This window comes from Pezoporus wallicus, unplaced genomic scaffold (assembly GCF_028554395.1).
Source record: "Pezoporus wallicus isolate ANWC-B61680 ecotype Strahan unplaced genomic scaffold, APGP_CSIRO_Pwel_v1 contig_14782, whole genome shotgun sequence".
Lineage (NCBI taxonomy): Eukaryota > Metazoa > Chordata > Aves > Psittaciformes > Psittacidae > Pezoporus > Pezoporus wallicus.
In genome coordinates, this window is record NW_026635655.1 from 1 (window position 1) to 18,034 (window position 18,034).

An 18,034-nucleotide genomic window follows, 5' to 3' on the forward strand; every position below is an offset into this window, starting at 1 on the left:
AAACGGGGAGAAACGGAGAGTGTGGGGTAAAAACAGAGCGACACGGAGAGTGTGGGGTAAAAACAGAGCGAAACGGAGAGTGTGGGGTAAAAACAGAGCGAAACGGAGAGTGTGGGGTAAAAACAGAGCGAAACGGAGAGTGTGGGGTAAAAACAGAGCGAAACGGAGAGTGTGGGGTAAAAACAGAGCGAAACGGAGAGTGTGGGGTAAAAACAGAGCGAAACGGAGAGTGTGGGGTAAAAACAGAGCGAAACGGAGAGTGTGGGGTAAAAACAGAGCGAAACGGAGAGTGTGGGGTAAAAACAGAGCGAAACGGAGAGTGTGGGGTAAAAACAGAGCGAAACGGAGAGTGTGGGGTAAAAACAGAGCGAAACGGAGAGTGTGGGGTAAAAACAGAGTGAAACGGAGAGTGTGGGGTAAAAACAGAGCGAAACGGAGAGTGTGGGGTAAAAACGGGGAGAAACGGAGAGTGTGGGGTAAAAACAGAGCGAAACGGAGAGTGTGGGGTAAAAACAGAGCGAAACGGAGAGTGTGGGGTAAAAACAGAGCGAAACGGAGAGTGTGGGGTAAAAACAGAGCGAAACAGAGAGTGTGGGGTAAAAACAGAGCGAAACGGAGAGTGTGGGGTAAAAACAGAGCGAAACGGAGAGTGTGGGGTAAAAACAGAGCGAAACGGAGAGTGTGGGGTAAAAACAGAGCGAAACGGAGAGTGTGGGGTAAAAACAGAGTGAAACGGAGAGTGTGGGGTAAAAACAGAGCGAAACGGAGAGTGTGGGGTAAAAACGGGGAGAAACGGAGAGTGTGGGGTAAAAACAGAGCGAAACGGAGAGTGTGGGGTAAAAACAGAGCGAAACGGAGAGTGTGGGGTAAAAACAGAGCGAAACGGAGAGTGTGGGGTAAAAACAGAGCGAAACGGAGAGTGTGGGGTAAAAACAGAGTGAAACGGAGAGTGTGGGGTAAAAACAGAGCGAAACGGAGAGTGTGGGGTAAAAACAGAGCGAAACGGAGAGTGTGGGGTAAAAACGGGGAGAAACGGAGAGTGTGGGGTAAAAACGGGGAGAAACGGAGAGTGTGGGGTAAAAACAGAGCGAAACGGAGAGTGTGGGGTAAAAACAGAGCGACACGGAGAGTGTGGGGTAAAAACAGAGTGAAACGGAGAGTGTGGGGTAAAAACAGAGCGAAACGGAGAGTGTGGGGTAAAAACGGGGCGAAACGGAGAGGGGTTGGGGAGAAACGGGGCGAAACGGAGAGGGTGTGGGGAAAAACGGAGCGAAACGGAGAGGGTTTGGGGCAAAAACGGAGCAAAATGGAGAGTGGTTGGGGAGAAACGGAGCGAAACGAAGCGGGTTTGGGCAAAAACGGAGCGAAACGGAGCGGGATTGGGCAAAAACGGAGAGGGTTTGGGCAAAAACGGAGCGGGTTTGGGCAAAAATGGAGCGAAACGGAGCAGGTTTGGGGTGAAACGGAGCGGGTTTGGGGTGAAACGGAGCGGGTTTGGGGAGAAATGGAGCGGGTTTGGGGAGAAACGGAGCGGGTTTGGGGTGAAACGGAGCGGGTTTGGGGTGAAACGGAGCGGGTTTGGGGAGAAATGGAGCAGGTTTGGGGTGAAAAGGAGTGGGTTTGGGGAGAAACCGAGCGCGTTTGGGGTGAAACGGAGCGGGTTTGGGGAGAAACGGAGCAGGTTTTGGGCAACGGGAAGGCTCGGAGGGAAAGGGTGGGGGCGTGGCTACAGGCAAAGGGGGTGTGGCCAATGGGGTAGGGCTTGAGGCAATAGGAAGGGGTTAAGGCAAAGGGGCGTGGTTAAGGCAGAAGAGGCGTGGCAGGAGGTAAGGGGGCGGGGTTTAGGTGAATGGGAAGGGCTATGGAAAGGCATGGGGCCAATGGGAAGGGGTTAAGGCAAAGGGGGCGAAGCCAGGGCAGGGGGCGTGGCTAAAGCCAAAGGGGGCGTGGGCTTGGGAGTAGGGCTTGAGCCAATAGGAAGGGGTTATGCCAAAGGGAGCGTGGTTAAAGCAAAGCAGAGTGACTGAAGGAAGTGGTGCGAGCCAATGGGACGGGACTAAAGCCCTGGGGGGACAGCCAATGGGAGTAAGGGCAGTGGGGATTAAGGGGCTGCCATTGGTTGGTGTGGGGCGAAGCCCCGCCCCCTGACCTGGGTGTCTGTCAGCGGCAGCCAATAGATGCAGGGCGCTGCCTTGGTCTTGCGGAAGAGGTCATCGAGCAGCTTGGCGGGGGGCTCCTCGGGGGGCTTCTCTATGGGGAGAGGGGGGGCAAAGGGGGTCAGACCCATAGCATCGCCCCATGGAGCCCTATGGAAGCCCTTAGCCCCGCCCCCCTAACCCCCTCCCATTGCCGCACACTCCCTCCCATTGATCCCCCAATATAAGCCCCGCCCCCTGCTCCTCCCTTCCCCCACAGCCCCGCCCCCTTTTAAAGCCCCGCCCCTCACCTTTCTTGTCCCCCCGCCCCTCCCTGGAGCCCCGCCCCGCCCTGTCCTTCTCCGCCATTGGCTGCCGGTGCCTGGGGCGGGGCTCCCGCGCCGAGGGGGCGTGTCCGGCGCCCAGGGGGCGTGTCCCCCCGGCCGAGGGGGCGTGTCCCGGGCTGGAGGGGGCGGGTCCTGCGGAGGTCGGGGGCGGGGCCGCCGGGACAGAGCCCTTGTCCCGGTCCCACTCCCGCTCCCCCCGCGCCCGCTCCCGCCGCTCCATCTCCCGCTCCCGCTCCGCCCACTGTGATTGGCTGCGGCCCGGCCCGGACACGCCCCCTGGACACGCCCCCCGGCCTTGGGGGCACGACCCCGGGGGGGGCTCCTCTCCCCCCTCCAGGCGATCCGGGAGCAGCCCCCGGTGGAAGTCGAGCTGTGGGGAGAGAGAGAGACCCATAAGTGACCCATAGGGACCCACAGGGACCCACAGAGACCCAGAAGTGACCCATAGGGACCCACAGGGATCCATAGAGACCCAGAAGTGACCCACAGGGACCCACAGAGACCCAGAAGTGACCCATAGGGACCCACAGGGATCCATAGAGACCCAGAAGTGACCCACAGGGACCCACAGAGACCCAGAAGTGACCCATAAGGACCCACAGGGACCCACAGAGACCCAGAAGTGACCCATAGGGACCCACAGGGATCCATAGAGACCCAGAAGTGACCCACAGGGACCCACAGAGACCCAGAATTGACCCATAGGGACCCACAGAGACCCAGAAGTGACCCATAGGGACCCACAGGGATCCATAGAGACCTAGAAGTGACCCACAGGGACCCACAGAGACCCAGAAGTGACCCATAGGGACCCACAGGGATCCATAGAGACCCAGAAGTGACCCATAGGGACCCAGAAGTTACCCACAGGGAACCATAGAGACCCATAAGTGACCCATAGGGACCCATAGAGACCCATAACTTACACAGGGAGCCAGAAGGACTCATAGGGACCCATAATGACACATAGGGACCCATAACGACCCATAGGAACCCATTAGTGAATCACAGAGACCATAAGTGACCTCCCAAACCCCTAAGTGACCACCCCAGGACCATTAAGTGACCCATAGGGACCCACAAAGACACACAGGAATACACAGGGACACATAAAGACCCATAGCAACCCATAAGGAGCCATACGCACCCCTAAGTGATAAATAGAGAGGTGTAAGTACCCAGAAGTGACACCCAGGACCCATACGTGACCCATAGACACTCACAAGTGACCCATAGAGCCCCACAAGTCCCCCCTCAGACCCCTAAGTGCCCCCCGGCGCTGCCCCACACCTCCTCCTGCTCGGCAAAGTCAGCAACCAGCACTTTGGGGTTGGACTGAGGCCACTTGACCCCGTGCAGGGCATTGCGGGTGGCCACGGCCTCCTCCACGGAGCAGTACTGGGGGCAAAAGCAAAGGTAAGGACCCATAGGGACCCACAGGCACCCCACAGGGACCCATAGAGCCCCACAGGCACCCCACAGGGCCCCATACCGTGACGTAGCAGTGGGACTTGATGCGGTCGATCCAGAAGCCGTCCTCTCGCAGCCGCCCCGTGCGCCCCAAGAGCTCCTTCAGCTGCCCCAGGGTGAAGGGGCGCACCTGGGGGGGGAGATGTGGGGCAAAGCTGTGGGGCAGCTCCACCCCATAGCGACCCATAGAGCCCCGTAGGAACCCCCAGAGCCCCATAGAGACCCACAGAGCCCCCCATAGGGCAGAGGGGGCGTGTCCTTGGCTGACCCCACCCCTCTCCAGCACTATACCACCCCCTGGTAGATGCACAGCAACCCGCTGCCTGTACCCCCCATAGCCAGCCCTTATCACCCCATAGTGCCCCACAGCCACCCCGTATCGCCCCATACCCACCCCACAGTGCTCCACAGACACCCCATATCGCCCCATAGCCACCCCATAGTGCTCTATAGACACCCTCTATCGCCCCATAGCCACCCCATATCACCCCATAGCCACCCCATATCACCCCATATCGCCCCATAGCCACCCCACAGTGCTCCATAGACACCCTTTATCGCCCCACAGCCACCACCTATCGCCACATAGCCACCCCGTATCACCCCATAGCCACCCCATATCACCCCATAGCCACCCTATATCACCCCATAGCCACCCTATATCACCCCATAGCACCCCCCAGGACCGCTGACGTCACTCACGAGGTTGCAGAGATGCACGATGGGGGAGGGGCGGGCGCGGGGGGGGGAGGGGCGGTTGGGCCCCGCCCGCACGGGGTCATCCACGGGCAGCACCAGCCCCACCCCGCCCCGGGCTCGGCGGGGGGGGTCCCCTGCAGCAGAGACCCCATAGAAACCATTATAGACCAGTACAGACCAGTATACAACCATTATAGACCCATTATAGACTCAATATAGACCCATTACTAACCCACTGCAGAGCATTATAGACCATTATAGACCCACTATAAACCATTATATACCATTATATGATACTGTAGTGCCATTATATCCCATTATCAACCCATTCTACGCTGCTATAGACCCACTATACGTCATTATAGAACCATTATAGACCATTACAGACCATTATACACCCAGTATATGCCACCACAGACCCACTGCAGCGCATTATAGACCATTATAGACCCACTATAAACCATTATATACCATTATATGATACTGTAGTGCCATTATATCCCATTATCAACCCATTCTACGCTGCTATAGACCCACTATACGTCATTATAGAACCATTATAGACCATTACAGACCATTATACACCCAGTATATGCCACCACAGACCCACTGCAGCGCATTATAGACCATTATAGACCCACTATAAACCATTATATACCATTATATGATACTGTAGTGCCATTATATCCCATTATGAACCCATTCTACGCTGCTATAGACCCACTATACGTCATTATAGAACCATTATAGACCATTATAGACCATTGTACACCCAATATATGCCACCACAGACCCACTGCAGAGCATTATAGACCATTATATATCATTATATGATAGCGTAGTGCCATTATACCCCATTATGAACCCATTCTATGCTGCTATAGACCCACTATACGTCATTATAGAACCATTATAGACCATTACAGACCATTATACACCCAGTATATGCCACCACAGACCCACTGCAGCGCATTATAGACCATTATAGACCCACTATAACCATTATATATCATTATATGCCACTGTAGTGCCATTATATCCCATTATGAACCCATTCTATGCTGCTATAGACCCGCCATACGTCATTATAGAACCATTATAGACCATTATAGACCGTTATACACCCAGTATATGCCACCAGACCCACTGCAGAGCATTACAGACCCACTATAAACCATTATAAACCCCTATAGACCGCCACAGACCCATTACAGACCCATTACAGCCCCATTATACGCCCCTTATAGACCCCTCCAGACCCCCTATAGGCTGTTACAGCCCCATAGAGCCCCCTCTCACCTCTCTTCACTTCCCCCTCCGTGCCAGCAGGGGGCGGCGCTCCCTCCGCGGGGGGCGGGGCCTGGGCCGAGGGGGCGGGGCCAGCACCGGCAGGGGGCGGTGCCTCTCCGCGGCTCCTCCCCTCCTCCTCTGTGCCCTCGGGGTCGTTGTCATGACGACGGCCGTTCTCAGGGGGCACATCCTAAAGCGGGGGGGAGTGATGGGGGTCAGAGTCACGTGATCGGGGGGGGGGCAATGGTGCTGAATGGGGGCTATGGGATGTGGGGGGGGTCCATGATTACCTGGGTGACGGTGCGGCAGATCTTGAGGGGGGGGTTGTTGCCATGGTGATGGTGCAGGTGATGGTGATGGTGGTGATGGGGCAGCCCCAGCAGGGGGGGCGGTGGGAGGGGCAAGGGGGGGTGCCCCGAGGCCACGCCCCCTCCTCCTCCTCCTCCTCCCCCCCCTCCTTTGCCCCCCCCTTCCTCCTCCTCCATCTCCATTGGCCGCTCTTCTTCCTCCTCCTCCTCCTCCTCCTCCTCTTCCGGGTGCAGCTCCACCACCGCTTCCGCCTTCATCTCCGGGATCAGGCTCTGCCATGGGGAAGGGGGGGGGCAGTTATGGGGTGAGGAGGGTCTATAGGGGGTGGTCTATGGGGGGGGGTTTATAGAGGGTTGGTCTATGGGGTGATCTATAGGGGGTGTCTATAAGGGGTGGTCTATGGGGGGGTCACTAGAGGGGGCTTATAGGGGGGTGGTCTATGGGAAGAGCCTATAGGGCATGGTCTATGGGGTGGTCTATAGGCGGTGGTCTATGGGGGGGGGGATTTATGGGGGTGGTCTATGGTGGGGTCTATGAGGGGGGTCTATAGGGGGTGGTCTATGGGGTGGGATTTATGAGGGGGGTCTATAGGGGGTGGTCTATAGGCGGTGGTCTATGGGGGGGGATTTATGGGGGTGGTCTATGGTGGGGTCTATGAGGGGGGATCTATAGGGGGTGGTCTATAGGGTGGGATTTATGAGGGTGGTCTATGGGGTGGTCTATAGGCGGTGGTCTATGGGGGGGGATTTATGGGGGTGGTCTATGGTGGGGTCTATGAGGGGGTGGTATATGGGGGAGGGTCTATAGGGGGTCATCTATGGGGAGGGTCTATAGGAGGTGGTCTATGGGGGGGTCTATAAGGTGGGCTATGGGGCATCTATAAGGGGTGGTCTATGGGGGCTATAGGGGGTAGCCTATAGGGGGCGGTCTATGGGGGGGGGTCAATAGGGGTTGGTCTATGGGGTCTCTCCTCCGCGACCCTACAGGGAGGCTTCACCTTGAGGCTCTCGGTGGTGATGCTGATGGACGGGCGCTTGGGGGCGCCGGTGCTGCTGCCCCAGCGCCGCTTGCGGGGGCCCCCCGGCGCCGCCCCGGCCCCCCCCTCCGCTTCCGAGCTCCCCCTGGCGGCCGCTGCGTGCACAGACACGTAAAGGGGCGGGGTAGAGGGAAGGGGGCGGAGCTTGCTGGAGGCGGCCCCTACAGAGCAGCGCGCCCGCCTCCGCCGTTGTAGCGCCCCCTGCCGGAGCCGAGCAGCAGCCGCGCTCCCATTGGTCGGCGCACGGAGCGCAGAGCCCCGCCCACCCCGCGTTAAGCGCCACCCCCCAATCCCCTTAATCCCGCCCCCTTTTTTTTCCCCCACCCCACCCCATTGGCCCTCCCCTTGGCCACGCCCCCTTGAGGCCCCGCCCCCTGCTCACAGACGACGCTGATCTTCCTCTTGAAGGCCTTGGGCCGGGCGGGGCTCTGGGGACAGAGGGGAGGGGGGGGAAACACGCCCCAATCAGGAGCGAGGGCGGGGCTGACGTCAGCGCGGGGGCGGGGCCACTCAGGCTCCGCCCCCTCCTCACTCACTCCTCCCCCTCCCCTCCTTCCCCTTGGCACCCTCCCACCCTCCCCCTCTATGGGGCTGCCCCGTAAGTGACCTCCGGTGTGGGGGGGGCGTCCGGCGCGTCCGTGGGGTGCCCCATAAGTGAACTTGGGGGTCACTGAGGTCCAATGGGTGCCCCATAAGAGAAGATGGGGGTCAGAGATGTCCATGTGCTGCCCCATAAGTGAGGTGGGGGGGTCACTAAGGTCCATGGGCTGCCCCACAAGCGGGGGGTGAAGGGTCAGTGAGGTCCATAGGGTGCCCCATAAGTGAGCCTGGGGGTCACTGAAGTCCATAGGGTGCCCCATAAGAGAACGTGGGGGTCACTGAGGTCCATGGGCTGCCCCGTAAGTGTGGGGTGAAGAAGGGTCACTGAGGTCCATTGGCTGCCCCATATAGTGGGTTGGGCGTTGTGAAAGTCCACTGGCTGCCCCATAAGTGTGGGGTGAAGAAAGGTCACTGAGGTCCACTGGCTGCCCCATATGTGAACTTGGGGATAACTGAGGTCCATGGGCTGCCCCATAAGCACGGGGCGAAGAAGGGTCATTGAGGTCCATTGGCTGCCCCCTAAGTGTGGGGTGAAGAAAAGTCACTGAGGTCCACTGGCTGCCCCATATGTGAACTTGGGGATAACCGAGGTCCATGGGCTGCCCCATAAGTGCGGGGTGAAGAAGGGTCACTGAGGTCCATTGGCTGCCCCATATGTGAACTTGGGGATAACCGAGGTCCATGGGCTGCCCCATAAGTGCGGGGTGAAGAAGGGTCACTGAGGTCCATTGGCTGCCCCATAAGTGCGGGGTGAAGAAGGTTCACTGAGGTCCATTGGCTGCCCCATAAGTGCGGGGTGAAGAAGGTTCACTGAGGTCCATTGGCTGCTCCGTAAGTGGGGTTGGGTGTTGTGAAAGTCCACTGGCTGCCCCACAAGTGAACTTGGGGGTCACTGAGGTCCTTGGGCTGCCCCGTGAGGTTGGGGGGGCAGTAAAGTCCATTGGCTGCCCCATAAGCGAGCTGCTCGGTTGCGGAGTCTCCACGGGCTGCCCCATAAGTGAAGTTTGGGGTCCCTGAGGTCCATTGGCTGCCCCACAGGTGGGGTTGAGGGTCACGGAGAGAGAGCATGGGGTGCCCCACAGGTGAGACTGGGGGGTGTCGAAGTCCATTGGCTGCCCCATAAGTGAACTCGGGGGCCTTGGAGTATTCTTGGGGTGCCCCATAAGTCAGGCTGGGGTCACGGAGGTCCACGGGCTGACCCCTAAGTGAACCTGGAAGTCACGAAAGTGCCCCCCATGCAACTTGTTAAGTCCTGGCAATCAGTGGGGTGCCCCCTAAGTGAACTTGGGGGTCACATATGTCCAGAGGCTGCCCCACAGGAGACGCGTGGGGCGCCCCACATGGCACTTGTGGGTCACAGACGTCCACTGGCTGCCCCATAAGTGAGGCTGGGGGTCACAGGTGTCCGTAGGTTGCCCCACGTGGCACTTGTGGGTCACGGACTGATCCATGGAGCGCCCCATAAGGCTTGTTATGGGTCCCAGAGGTCCATCAGCTGCCCCATAAGTGAAGCCGAGGGTCACAGATGGCCACAGGGTGCCTCACATGGCACCTGTGGGTCCCCGAGGTCCATAGGCTGCCCCGTAGGAGATCCATGGGGTGCCCCACACATCCATAGGCTGCCCCACAGGAGATCCACAGGGTGCCCCACACATCCATAGGCTGCCCCACGTGACTTGTTATGGGTGCAGAGCTCTGAAGGCTGCCCCACGTGGCACTTGTGGGTCCCAGCTCAATCCATAGGGTGCCCCATAGGGTTTGTTATGGGTCCCAGAGGTCCATCAGCTGCCCCATAGGAGCTCCATCGGCTACCCCACACATCCGTAGGGCGCCCCATATGCGATCCATGGCCTGCCCCACACGGCACTTATGGGTCCCAGCCACCGCTGGGGTGCCCCCCATGGCACTTGTGGGTCCCGGCCTGCTCCGTGGGGTGACCCCCCACACTTGGGGGTCCCGCGGCTCCATCGGGTGCTGGATGCCCCCCAAGTGAGGCCTTGGGGGGGGTCCGGGGGGTCCTTTGAGCCAGCGCTGGGTGCCCAAAAGAGAGACGTTGGGGGGTCCTGACTTGGGGGGCACCCCCCAAGTAAGGGGGCTTGGGGGGGGGCATGTGTGGGGCGCCCCAGAGGTCAATGGGGTGTTGCTGTGGGGCGACTGTGGGGCACAGGCCACGGTGGGGCACCCACTAAGGCATGGCGGAGGCTGCCCCCCAAGTGGAAACGGGCCCCGTAACCGTGGGGCGCCCCATAAGTGATTATGGAGGGGGGGCTGGTGCTATACGGCACCCCCATAAATGACTATGAGGGGGTTGGTGCTGCCATGGGGTGCCCCATAAGCAAATATGGGGGGGGGGGGGGGGGCATTGATGCTATGGGGTGCCCCGTAAGTGACTCTAGGAGCCCGCAGTGCTATGGGGTGCCCCATAAGTGACCCTTTGGGCCTCACTGGGCGCTGTGGGGTGCCCCATAAGTAACTATGGGGGTGCTGCATCCATGACGTACCCCATAGGTGGCTCTTTAGGCTGCAATGGACGCTACGGGGCGCCCCATAAGTGACACAAGGGGTTGGTCATGGGGCAGGGCCCGTCCCCCCCCCTCTGCCCCACATCTCCCCCCCTCCCCCATGTTACCTCAGGGTCCGGGGGGCGCTCGGGGGGGGCACTCGGGGGGGGGGAGCCCCCACTTGGGGGGGGCGGTCCCGGCTCCATGGGCACCGGCGGCTCCTCGCTGTGGGGCAGAGATCAGTGGGGCTGCCCCATAGGTACCCTATGGGGGGCACTCTGCCCCATAGAGGGGCTAAATAGGGGCTTCCTGCCCCATAGAAGCGCTAAGTGGGGGTCCCAGCCCCACGCATTCCCCACACAAGCCCTTAACAGTGGATCCCTGCCCCATAGACACCCCATAGGGCTCCTTAACTGTGGGTTTCTGCCCCATTCCCCCCACAGAGCCGCTAAACAGGAGCTTCCTGCCCCACAGAGACGCTAAATGGGGCTCCCTGCCCCACACATCCCCCATAGAGCCCCGCAGAGAAGCCACACACACGCCCCATAGCACCGCATCCCTGCCCCATAGACACCCCAAGGCCCCTTCCCAGTCCCATACATTCCCCCACACACACCCCCATAGTGGGGGATCCCAGCCCCATAGGAAAACCCCTGCCCCATAGCGCCCATAGGAACACCCCTGCCCCATAGCACCCCATAGGAACATCCCTGCCCCATAGCGCCCATAGGAACACCCCTGCCCCAGAGGGCCCATAGGAACACCCCAGCCCCATAGCGCCCATAGGGACACCCCTGCCCCATCGCCGCCCCATAGCGCCGCGGGGCACTCACCCCCTCCCCTCTCTATTGTGTGGGGCCGGCGCAGGCGGGCGCGGCCGCCATCTTGAGCCCTTCCCAGCAGCCCCCGCGGGGGGGGGGGGGGGGAGGGGAGGGGCTGGGGGAGGGGCTGCAGCTCAGAGCCATGGAGACAGAGACCCTATAGATGCCCTATAGGAAACCCATAGATACCCTAGAGATACCGCATAGGAACCCTATAGACACCCTAGAGATACCCCATAGGAACCCTATAGATACCCTATAGCCACCCTATAGATACCCTATAGACACCCTATAGATACCCCATAGGAACCCTACAGATACCCTATAGCCACCCTATAGACACCCTATAAACATCCTAGAGATACCCCATAGGAACCCTATAGACACCCTATAGATACCCTATAGATATCCTATAGACACCCTATAAACACCCCATAAGAACCCTATAGATACCCTATAGACACCCTATAGATATCCTATAGAAACCCTATAAATACCCCATAGGGGCCCTCTAGATATCCTATAGATATCCTATAGATACCCCATAGGAACCCTATAGATACCCTATAGACACCCTATAAATACCCCATAGCAGCACTCCAGATATCCTATAGATACCCTACAGATACCCCATAGGAACCCTATAGATACCCTATAGACACCCTATAGAAACCCTATAAATATCCCACAGGAGCCCTCTAGATATCCTATAAATACCCTATAGATACCCCATAAGAACCCTACAGATACCCTAAAGACATCCTATGGGAGCCTATAGAAACCCTGTAAGAACCCATAGAACCCTTACAGATACCTACAACAACCCGTACACACCCTATAGATACCCTATAGGCACTCTATAGGAACCTAGAGACACCCATAGGCACTCCATAGATACCTACAACACCCCATACAGACCCTATAAATACCCTATAGACATCCTATAGGAACCTATAGACACCCACATGCACCATATACATACCTACCACAACCCATACAGACCCTACAGATACCCTATAGCAACCTATAGACACCTCTAAGTACCCTTTAGATGCTCATAGGAATCCTATGGAAACCCACAGACACCCATACGAACCCTATAGAGACCCATAAGTACCTATAGAAACCCATACAAACCCTATCAACACCCTATAGAGACCCACAAACACCTACAGGGACCCTGCAGATGCCCATAGGAATCCTATAGAGACCTATAGACACCCATAGAGACCCCACAGACACCTATAGTGACTCCAAGGACACCCTATAGAGACCTACAGACAGCCATAGGGACCTATAGGGCACATACAGACACCCCCAAGCACCTATAAACGTCCCGAGGGAGCCTATAAGGACTTACAGACACCCACAACGCCCCACAGCACCCTATAGACACCCTATAGAAACCTACAGGCATCCATACGGACCCTATAGAGACTCTACAAACACCCACAGGCTTCTATAGGGAACAGAGACACCAGAGGCTCCTATAGACACCCCCTGGGATCTATACAGACCCCATAGACACTCTACACACACCTATAGGAACCAACAGAGACCCCATGGGCACCTATAGACACCCCACAAGCACCTACAGCCACCCTATAGAGAACCATAAGCACCTACAAACACTCATGGGACCCCATACAGACTCCATAGGGCACAGAGATGGAACCCGGCGCGCACACACACACCCCACAGGGACCCTATAGTGCCCCATAAGGACCCCATAAACACCACCATAGACCCACATATCCCCCCTAGGTCCATACAGGGACCCCACAGCCAGCCCTACAGACCCCCACCATAGACCCCATGTATGAAGCCCCCACCCCATATCCCCCCATAGACCCCATATATAACCCCCCTACCCCATATCCCCCCACAGACCCCATAACCCCTGCCATAGACCCCATATATAACCCCCACTCCATATCCCCCCATAGACCCCATGTATGAAGCCCCCACCCCATATCCCCCCCATAGACCCCATAACCCCCACCGTAGACCCCATGTATGAAGCCCCCACCCCATATCCCCCCCATAGACCCCATAACCCCTGCCACTGACCCCATATATAACCCCCCCACCCCATATCCCCCCCATAGACCCCATATATAACCCCCCCATCCCTATATAACCCCCCCAGCCCTATAGGACCCCCCCATCTCTCACCTATGGGGCTCCACGGGGGCTCCGGGGATCTCACCCCCTCCCTCACCCTCGGCTTCATCCTGGGGGGGGGGGGGGAACAGAGTCAGTGTGGTCACATGAGCCAGGTGAGGTCACATGACCACCACCTTCCCAATACACTCACCTTCCTCCCTGGGGATGAGGCTGAAGATGGCAGCCGAGGGGGGGACAAAGATGGCGGCCGGGGGGGCGACAAAGATGGCGGCCGGGGGGGGCCCCCCCCTTCCCCTTCCCCTTCCTCCCCTTCATCCTCCTCCTCCTCCTTCTTGGGGGCTCCCTCCCCGCCATGGGGAGCAATGGGGGGGGGCTCCTGCTCGGGGGGAGCCGGGTCCGGCTGGGGGGGGGGCCCCTGGGGAGGAGGGGGCTCCTCCTCCTCCTCCTCTTCCTCGCCCCCCCCTTCCTCCTCCTCCTCCTCCTCCTCGTCCTCCTCTTCCTCCTCACCCCCCCCCGCGGGAGCAGGGGCCTGGGGGGGGGAAATGGGGGTTAATGGGGGGGAAATGGGGTTCAAGTGGGTCTAAATGGGCTTCAATGGGGCTCTATGGGGTTCAATGGGGATTCAGTGGAGTCTAAATGGGGTTCAGTGGGGCTCTGTGGTGTGCAATGGGGGTTCAAGTGGGTCTAAATGGGCTTCAGGGGGGCTCACTGGTGTTCAATGGGGATTCAATGGAGTCTAAATGGGGTTCAGTGGGGCTCTACGGCGTGCAATGGGGGCTCAATGGGGTTCAACAGGGTCTAAATGGGCTTCAATAGTTCTCTATAGGGTCTAATGGGGGTTCAATGGGGGCTAAAGGCATTCAGTGGGGTTTAATGAGGCTCTATGGGGTTCAACTGGGTCTAAATGGGGTTCAATGGGCCTCTGTGGTGTGCAATGGGGGTTCAATGGAGTCTAAATGAGGGTCAATGGGGTCCAATGGGGTGTAAATGGGGGCTCAATGGGGTCTAATGGGACTCTATGGGGTTCAGTGGCATGTAAATGGGGGTTCAATAGGGCTCTATGGGGTTCAAGTGGGTCTAAATGGGGTTCAATGGGGCTCTATGGGGTTCAATGGGGCTCTATGGGGGATCAATGGGGCTCTATGGGGTTCAATGTGATTCAATGGGGGATCAATGGGGCTCTATGGGGTGCAATGGGGGGGGCTCCATTCACCTTCCTCTCCCCTTCCTCCTCCTGCTGCTCCTTTGCTGCGGGGCCGCTCTTCCCAGCTCCTGTTTTGGGGCCATCCCCAAAAAGAGCATTTTTTGGCTCATTTTGGGCTCATTTGGGGGCGGTTTTGGGTCACTTTGGGGCGGTTTTGGGGCTGTGCTGACCCTCGGCCTCGGCCTCGCGCGCCTCCCGCTCCAGGCGCTGCTGCAGCAGCTCCTGCTGCTTCTCCAGGTACTCCTTGATGAAGCTGTTCTGGCTCATCTCCTCGCCCATCTTTGGGGCAAAAAACAATCGTTTCGGGGCATTTGGGGCGCGTCGAAGCCTTTCGAGGTGTTTCGGGGGGGGTTGGGGGTGGTTTTGGGGCGTTTTGGGGCCATTCTCACCTGGGAATTGGGCTGGAAAGTGGCGTGAGGGGTCGAGTGCTTCTGGAGGTTCTCGAGCATCAGCGCCTGTTTTGGGGTGATTTGGGGTGGTTTGGGGTCTTTTCAACCCCTATGCACCCACCCTTAACGCGCTAGACCCAAAAGTAGCAGATTTAAACCCAAATCTAAGACCACAAGCTCAAAAAATGGGGTTTTCTCCATAAAACGTTGGAAGTTTGGCCTCAAAAAAGCAGCTTTGAGGCCAAAACGACACCAAAATGATGGGGTTTCACCTCAAATCGAGCCCAGAAAGGGGTTTCTGGCTCAAATACCACCAAATCCAGGGATCTGGGCTCAAATTCCAGCCCAAGCGGTCAAAAACACCCAAATCCCTTCATAGATTGGCTAAAAATGTTTTTTTTTTACCTCAAATTCCCCCACAAAGCACAAGTTTTACCTGAAACGCACCTCAGAATGCGCTGAAAACACAACTTTTGAGCTCAAATTTGGGCACAAAGCGGCCAAAAATGGGATTTTTAAGATCAAAATGGATTTTTTAGGTCAAAATTCCCCAAAACTGCAGATTTTAACTCAAAAAACTTCATTTTGACATCAAAAATGGTCCCAAATTGCCCAAAATAACTTTTTCCTCCCAAATCCCGCCACAAACCACCCAAAACCGTGATTTTTTACCTCAAATTAAAGCTCATGCTGCCAAACCCACCACTTTTACCTCAAACACATTCAAAGCGCCTTTAAAAGGCCCAAAATCACCACTTTCCCCCCCCAAAACCAAATCAGGGTGTCCAAAACCATTACTTTTACCTCAAATTCCCTTCAAACTGCCCCAAAACTGCCACTTTTACCCCAAATAACCCAAAACCCAGCACTTTTAACTCAAAAGAGCCCTCAAACTGCCCCAAACTGAAACTTTTACCCCAAAACCTCCCTCGACCCCCCCAAAAACACCACTTTTAACTCAAACTCCTGAAAACCGCCACTTTTCCCTCAAAAACATCCTCAACCTCCCCAAAAGTGCAACTCTTCCCTCAAAAGCCTCCCAAAACTCGCCAAAAGCATCGCTTTCAGCCCAAAACCCCCCCAAACTGCCCAGAACTGCAACTTTTACCCCAAAAATCTCTCCCAAACTCCCATAAACCATCACTTCCACCCCCAAATCCCATCAAACTCGCAAAAACCACCACGTTTAGCCCAAAACCCCACCACTTTTACCCCCAGACCACCCAGTTTACCCTAAAAGCAGCACTTTTTACCACAAAACATCCTCTTTTACCCCAAACCCCCCACTTTTTACCTCAAACCCACCACTTCCACCCCAAAACCCCCACTTTTACCCAAAAACGCCACTTTTTACCTCAAACCCACCACTTCCACCCCAAACCCCTCACTTTCCCCCCAAAACACCACTTTTTACCTCAAACCCACCACTTCCTCCCCAAACCCCTCACTTTTACCCCCAAAACCCCACTTTTTACCTCAAACCCACCACTTCCACCCCAAAACCCCCACTTTTACCCCAAAACGCCACTTTTTACCTCAAACCCACCACTTCCACCCCAAACCCCTCACTTTCCCCCCAAAACCCCCACTTTTTACCTCAAACCCACCACTTCCACCCCAAAACCCCCACTTTTACCCCAAAACCCCACTTTTTACCTCAAACCCACCACTTCCACCCCAAAACCCCCACTTTTACCCCAAAACCCCACTTTTTACCTCAAACCCACCACTTCCACCCCAAAACCCCCACTTTTACCCCAAAACCCCACTTTTTACCTCAAACCCACCACTTCCACCCCAAAACCCCCACTTTTACCCCAAAACCCCACTTTTTACCTCAAACCCACCACTTCCACCCCAAAACCCCCACTTTTACCCCAAAACCCCACTTTTTACCTCAAACCCACCACTTCCACCCCAAAACCCCCACTTTTTACCTTCCACCCTCAAAACCCCCACTACCCCAAAACCCCACTTTTTACCTCAAACCCGCCACTTCCACCCCAAAACCCCCACTTTTTACCTCAACCCCCACTTTTTAACTCAAAACCCCACTTTTTACCTCAAGCCCACCACTTCCACCCCAAAACCCACACTTTTTACCTCAAACCCCCACTTTTTACCTCAAAACCCCCACTTTTTACCCCAAAACCCCCCTTTCAACCCCAAAACCCACACTTTTACCCCAAAACCCCACTTTTTACCTCAAACCCACCACTTCCACCCCAAAACCCCCACTTTTACCCCAAAACGCCACTTTTTACCTCAAACCCACCACTTCCACCACAAAAACCCCCACTTTTACCCCAAAACACCCACTTTTTACCTCAAACCCACCACTTCCACCCCAAACCCCTCACTTCCCCCCAAAACCCCCACTTTTTACCTCAAACCCACCACTTCCACCCCAAAAACCCCCACTTTTACCCCAAAACCCCACTTTTTACCTCAAACCCACCACTTCCACCCCAAAAACCCCCACTTTTACCCCCAAAACCCCACTTTTTACCTCAAAACCCCCACTTTTACCCCAAAACCCCACTTTTTACCTCAAACCCCCACTTTTTACCTCAAAACCCCAACTTCCACCCCAAACTCCAACTTCCACCCCAAACCCCCACTTTTTACCTCAAACCCCCCCTTTCAACCCCAAAACCCACACTTTCCCCCAAAACCCCCACTTTTTACCTCAAACCCACCACTTCCACCCCCAAAAAAAACCTTTTTACCTCAACCCCCCATTTTTTACCTCAAAACCCCCACTTTTACCCCAAAACCCCCACTTTTTACCTCAAACCCACCACTTCCACCCCAAAACCCCCACTTTTACCCCCCAAACACCCCCACTTTTTACCTCAAACCCACCACTTCCTCCACATACACCCCCACTTTTACCCCAAACCCCCACTTTTTACCACAAACCCACCACTTCCACCCCAAAACCCCCACTTTTACCCCAAAACCCCACTTTTTACACTTCAAACCCACCACTTCCACCCCAAAACCCCCACTTTTACCTCAAACCCCCACCCCCAAAACTTTTACCCCAAAACCCCACTTTTTTACCTCAAACCCACCACTTCCACCCCAAAACCCCCACTTTTAC

General features: G+C 56.6%; 1 protein-coding gene across 1 annotated transcript; it reads right to left on the reverse strand.

The window, feature by feature from the left end:
• Positions 1–2,101: 2,101 nt before the first annotated feature.
• Positions 2,102–14,994, reverse strand: LOC130592712 (apoptotic chromatin condensation inducer in the nucleus-like; the record flags this gene model as incomplete). The annotated part of the gene is made up of 15 exons (XM_057397241.1): positions 2,102–2,250; positions 2,447–2,852; positions 3,773–3,880; positions 3,975–4,082; positions 4,655–4,785; positions 5,951–6,131; positions 6,232–6,522; positions 7,248–7,381; positions 7,669–7,714; positions 10,516–10,612; positions 11,221–11,323; positions 13,687–13,864; positions 14,549–14,607; positions 14,710–14,818; positions 14,929–14,994. Coding segments are annotated over 15 exons (2,166 nt in total), but the record flags the coding sequence as incomplete, so codon positions are not given.
• Between the last annotated feature and the right edge of the window lie 3,040 nt (positions 14,995–18,034).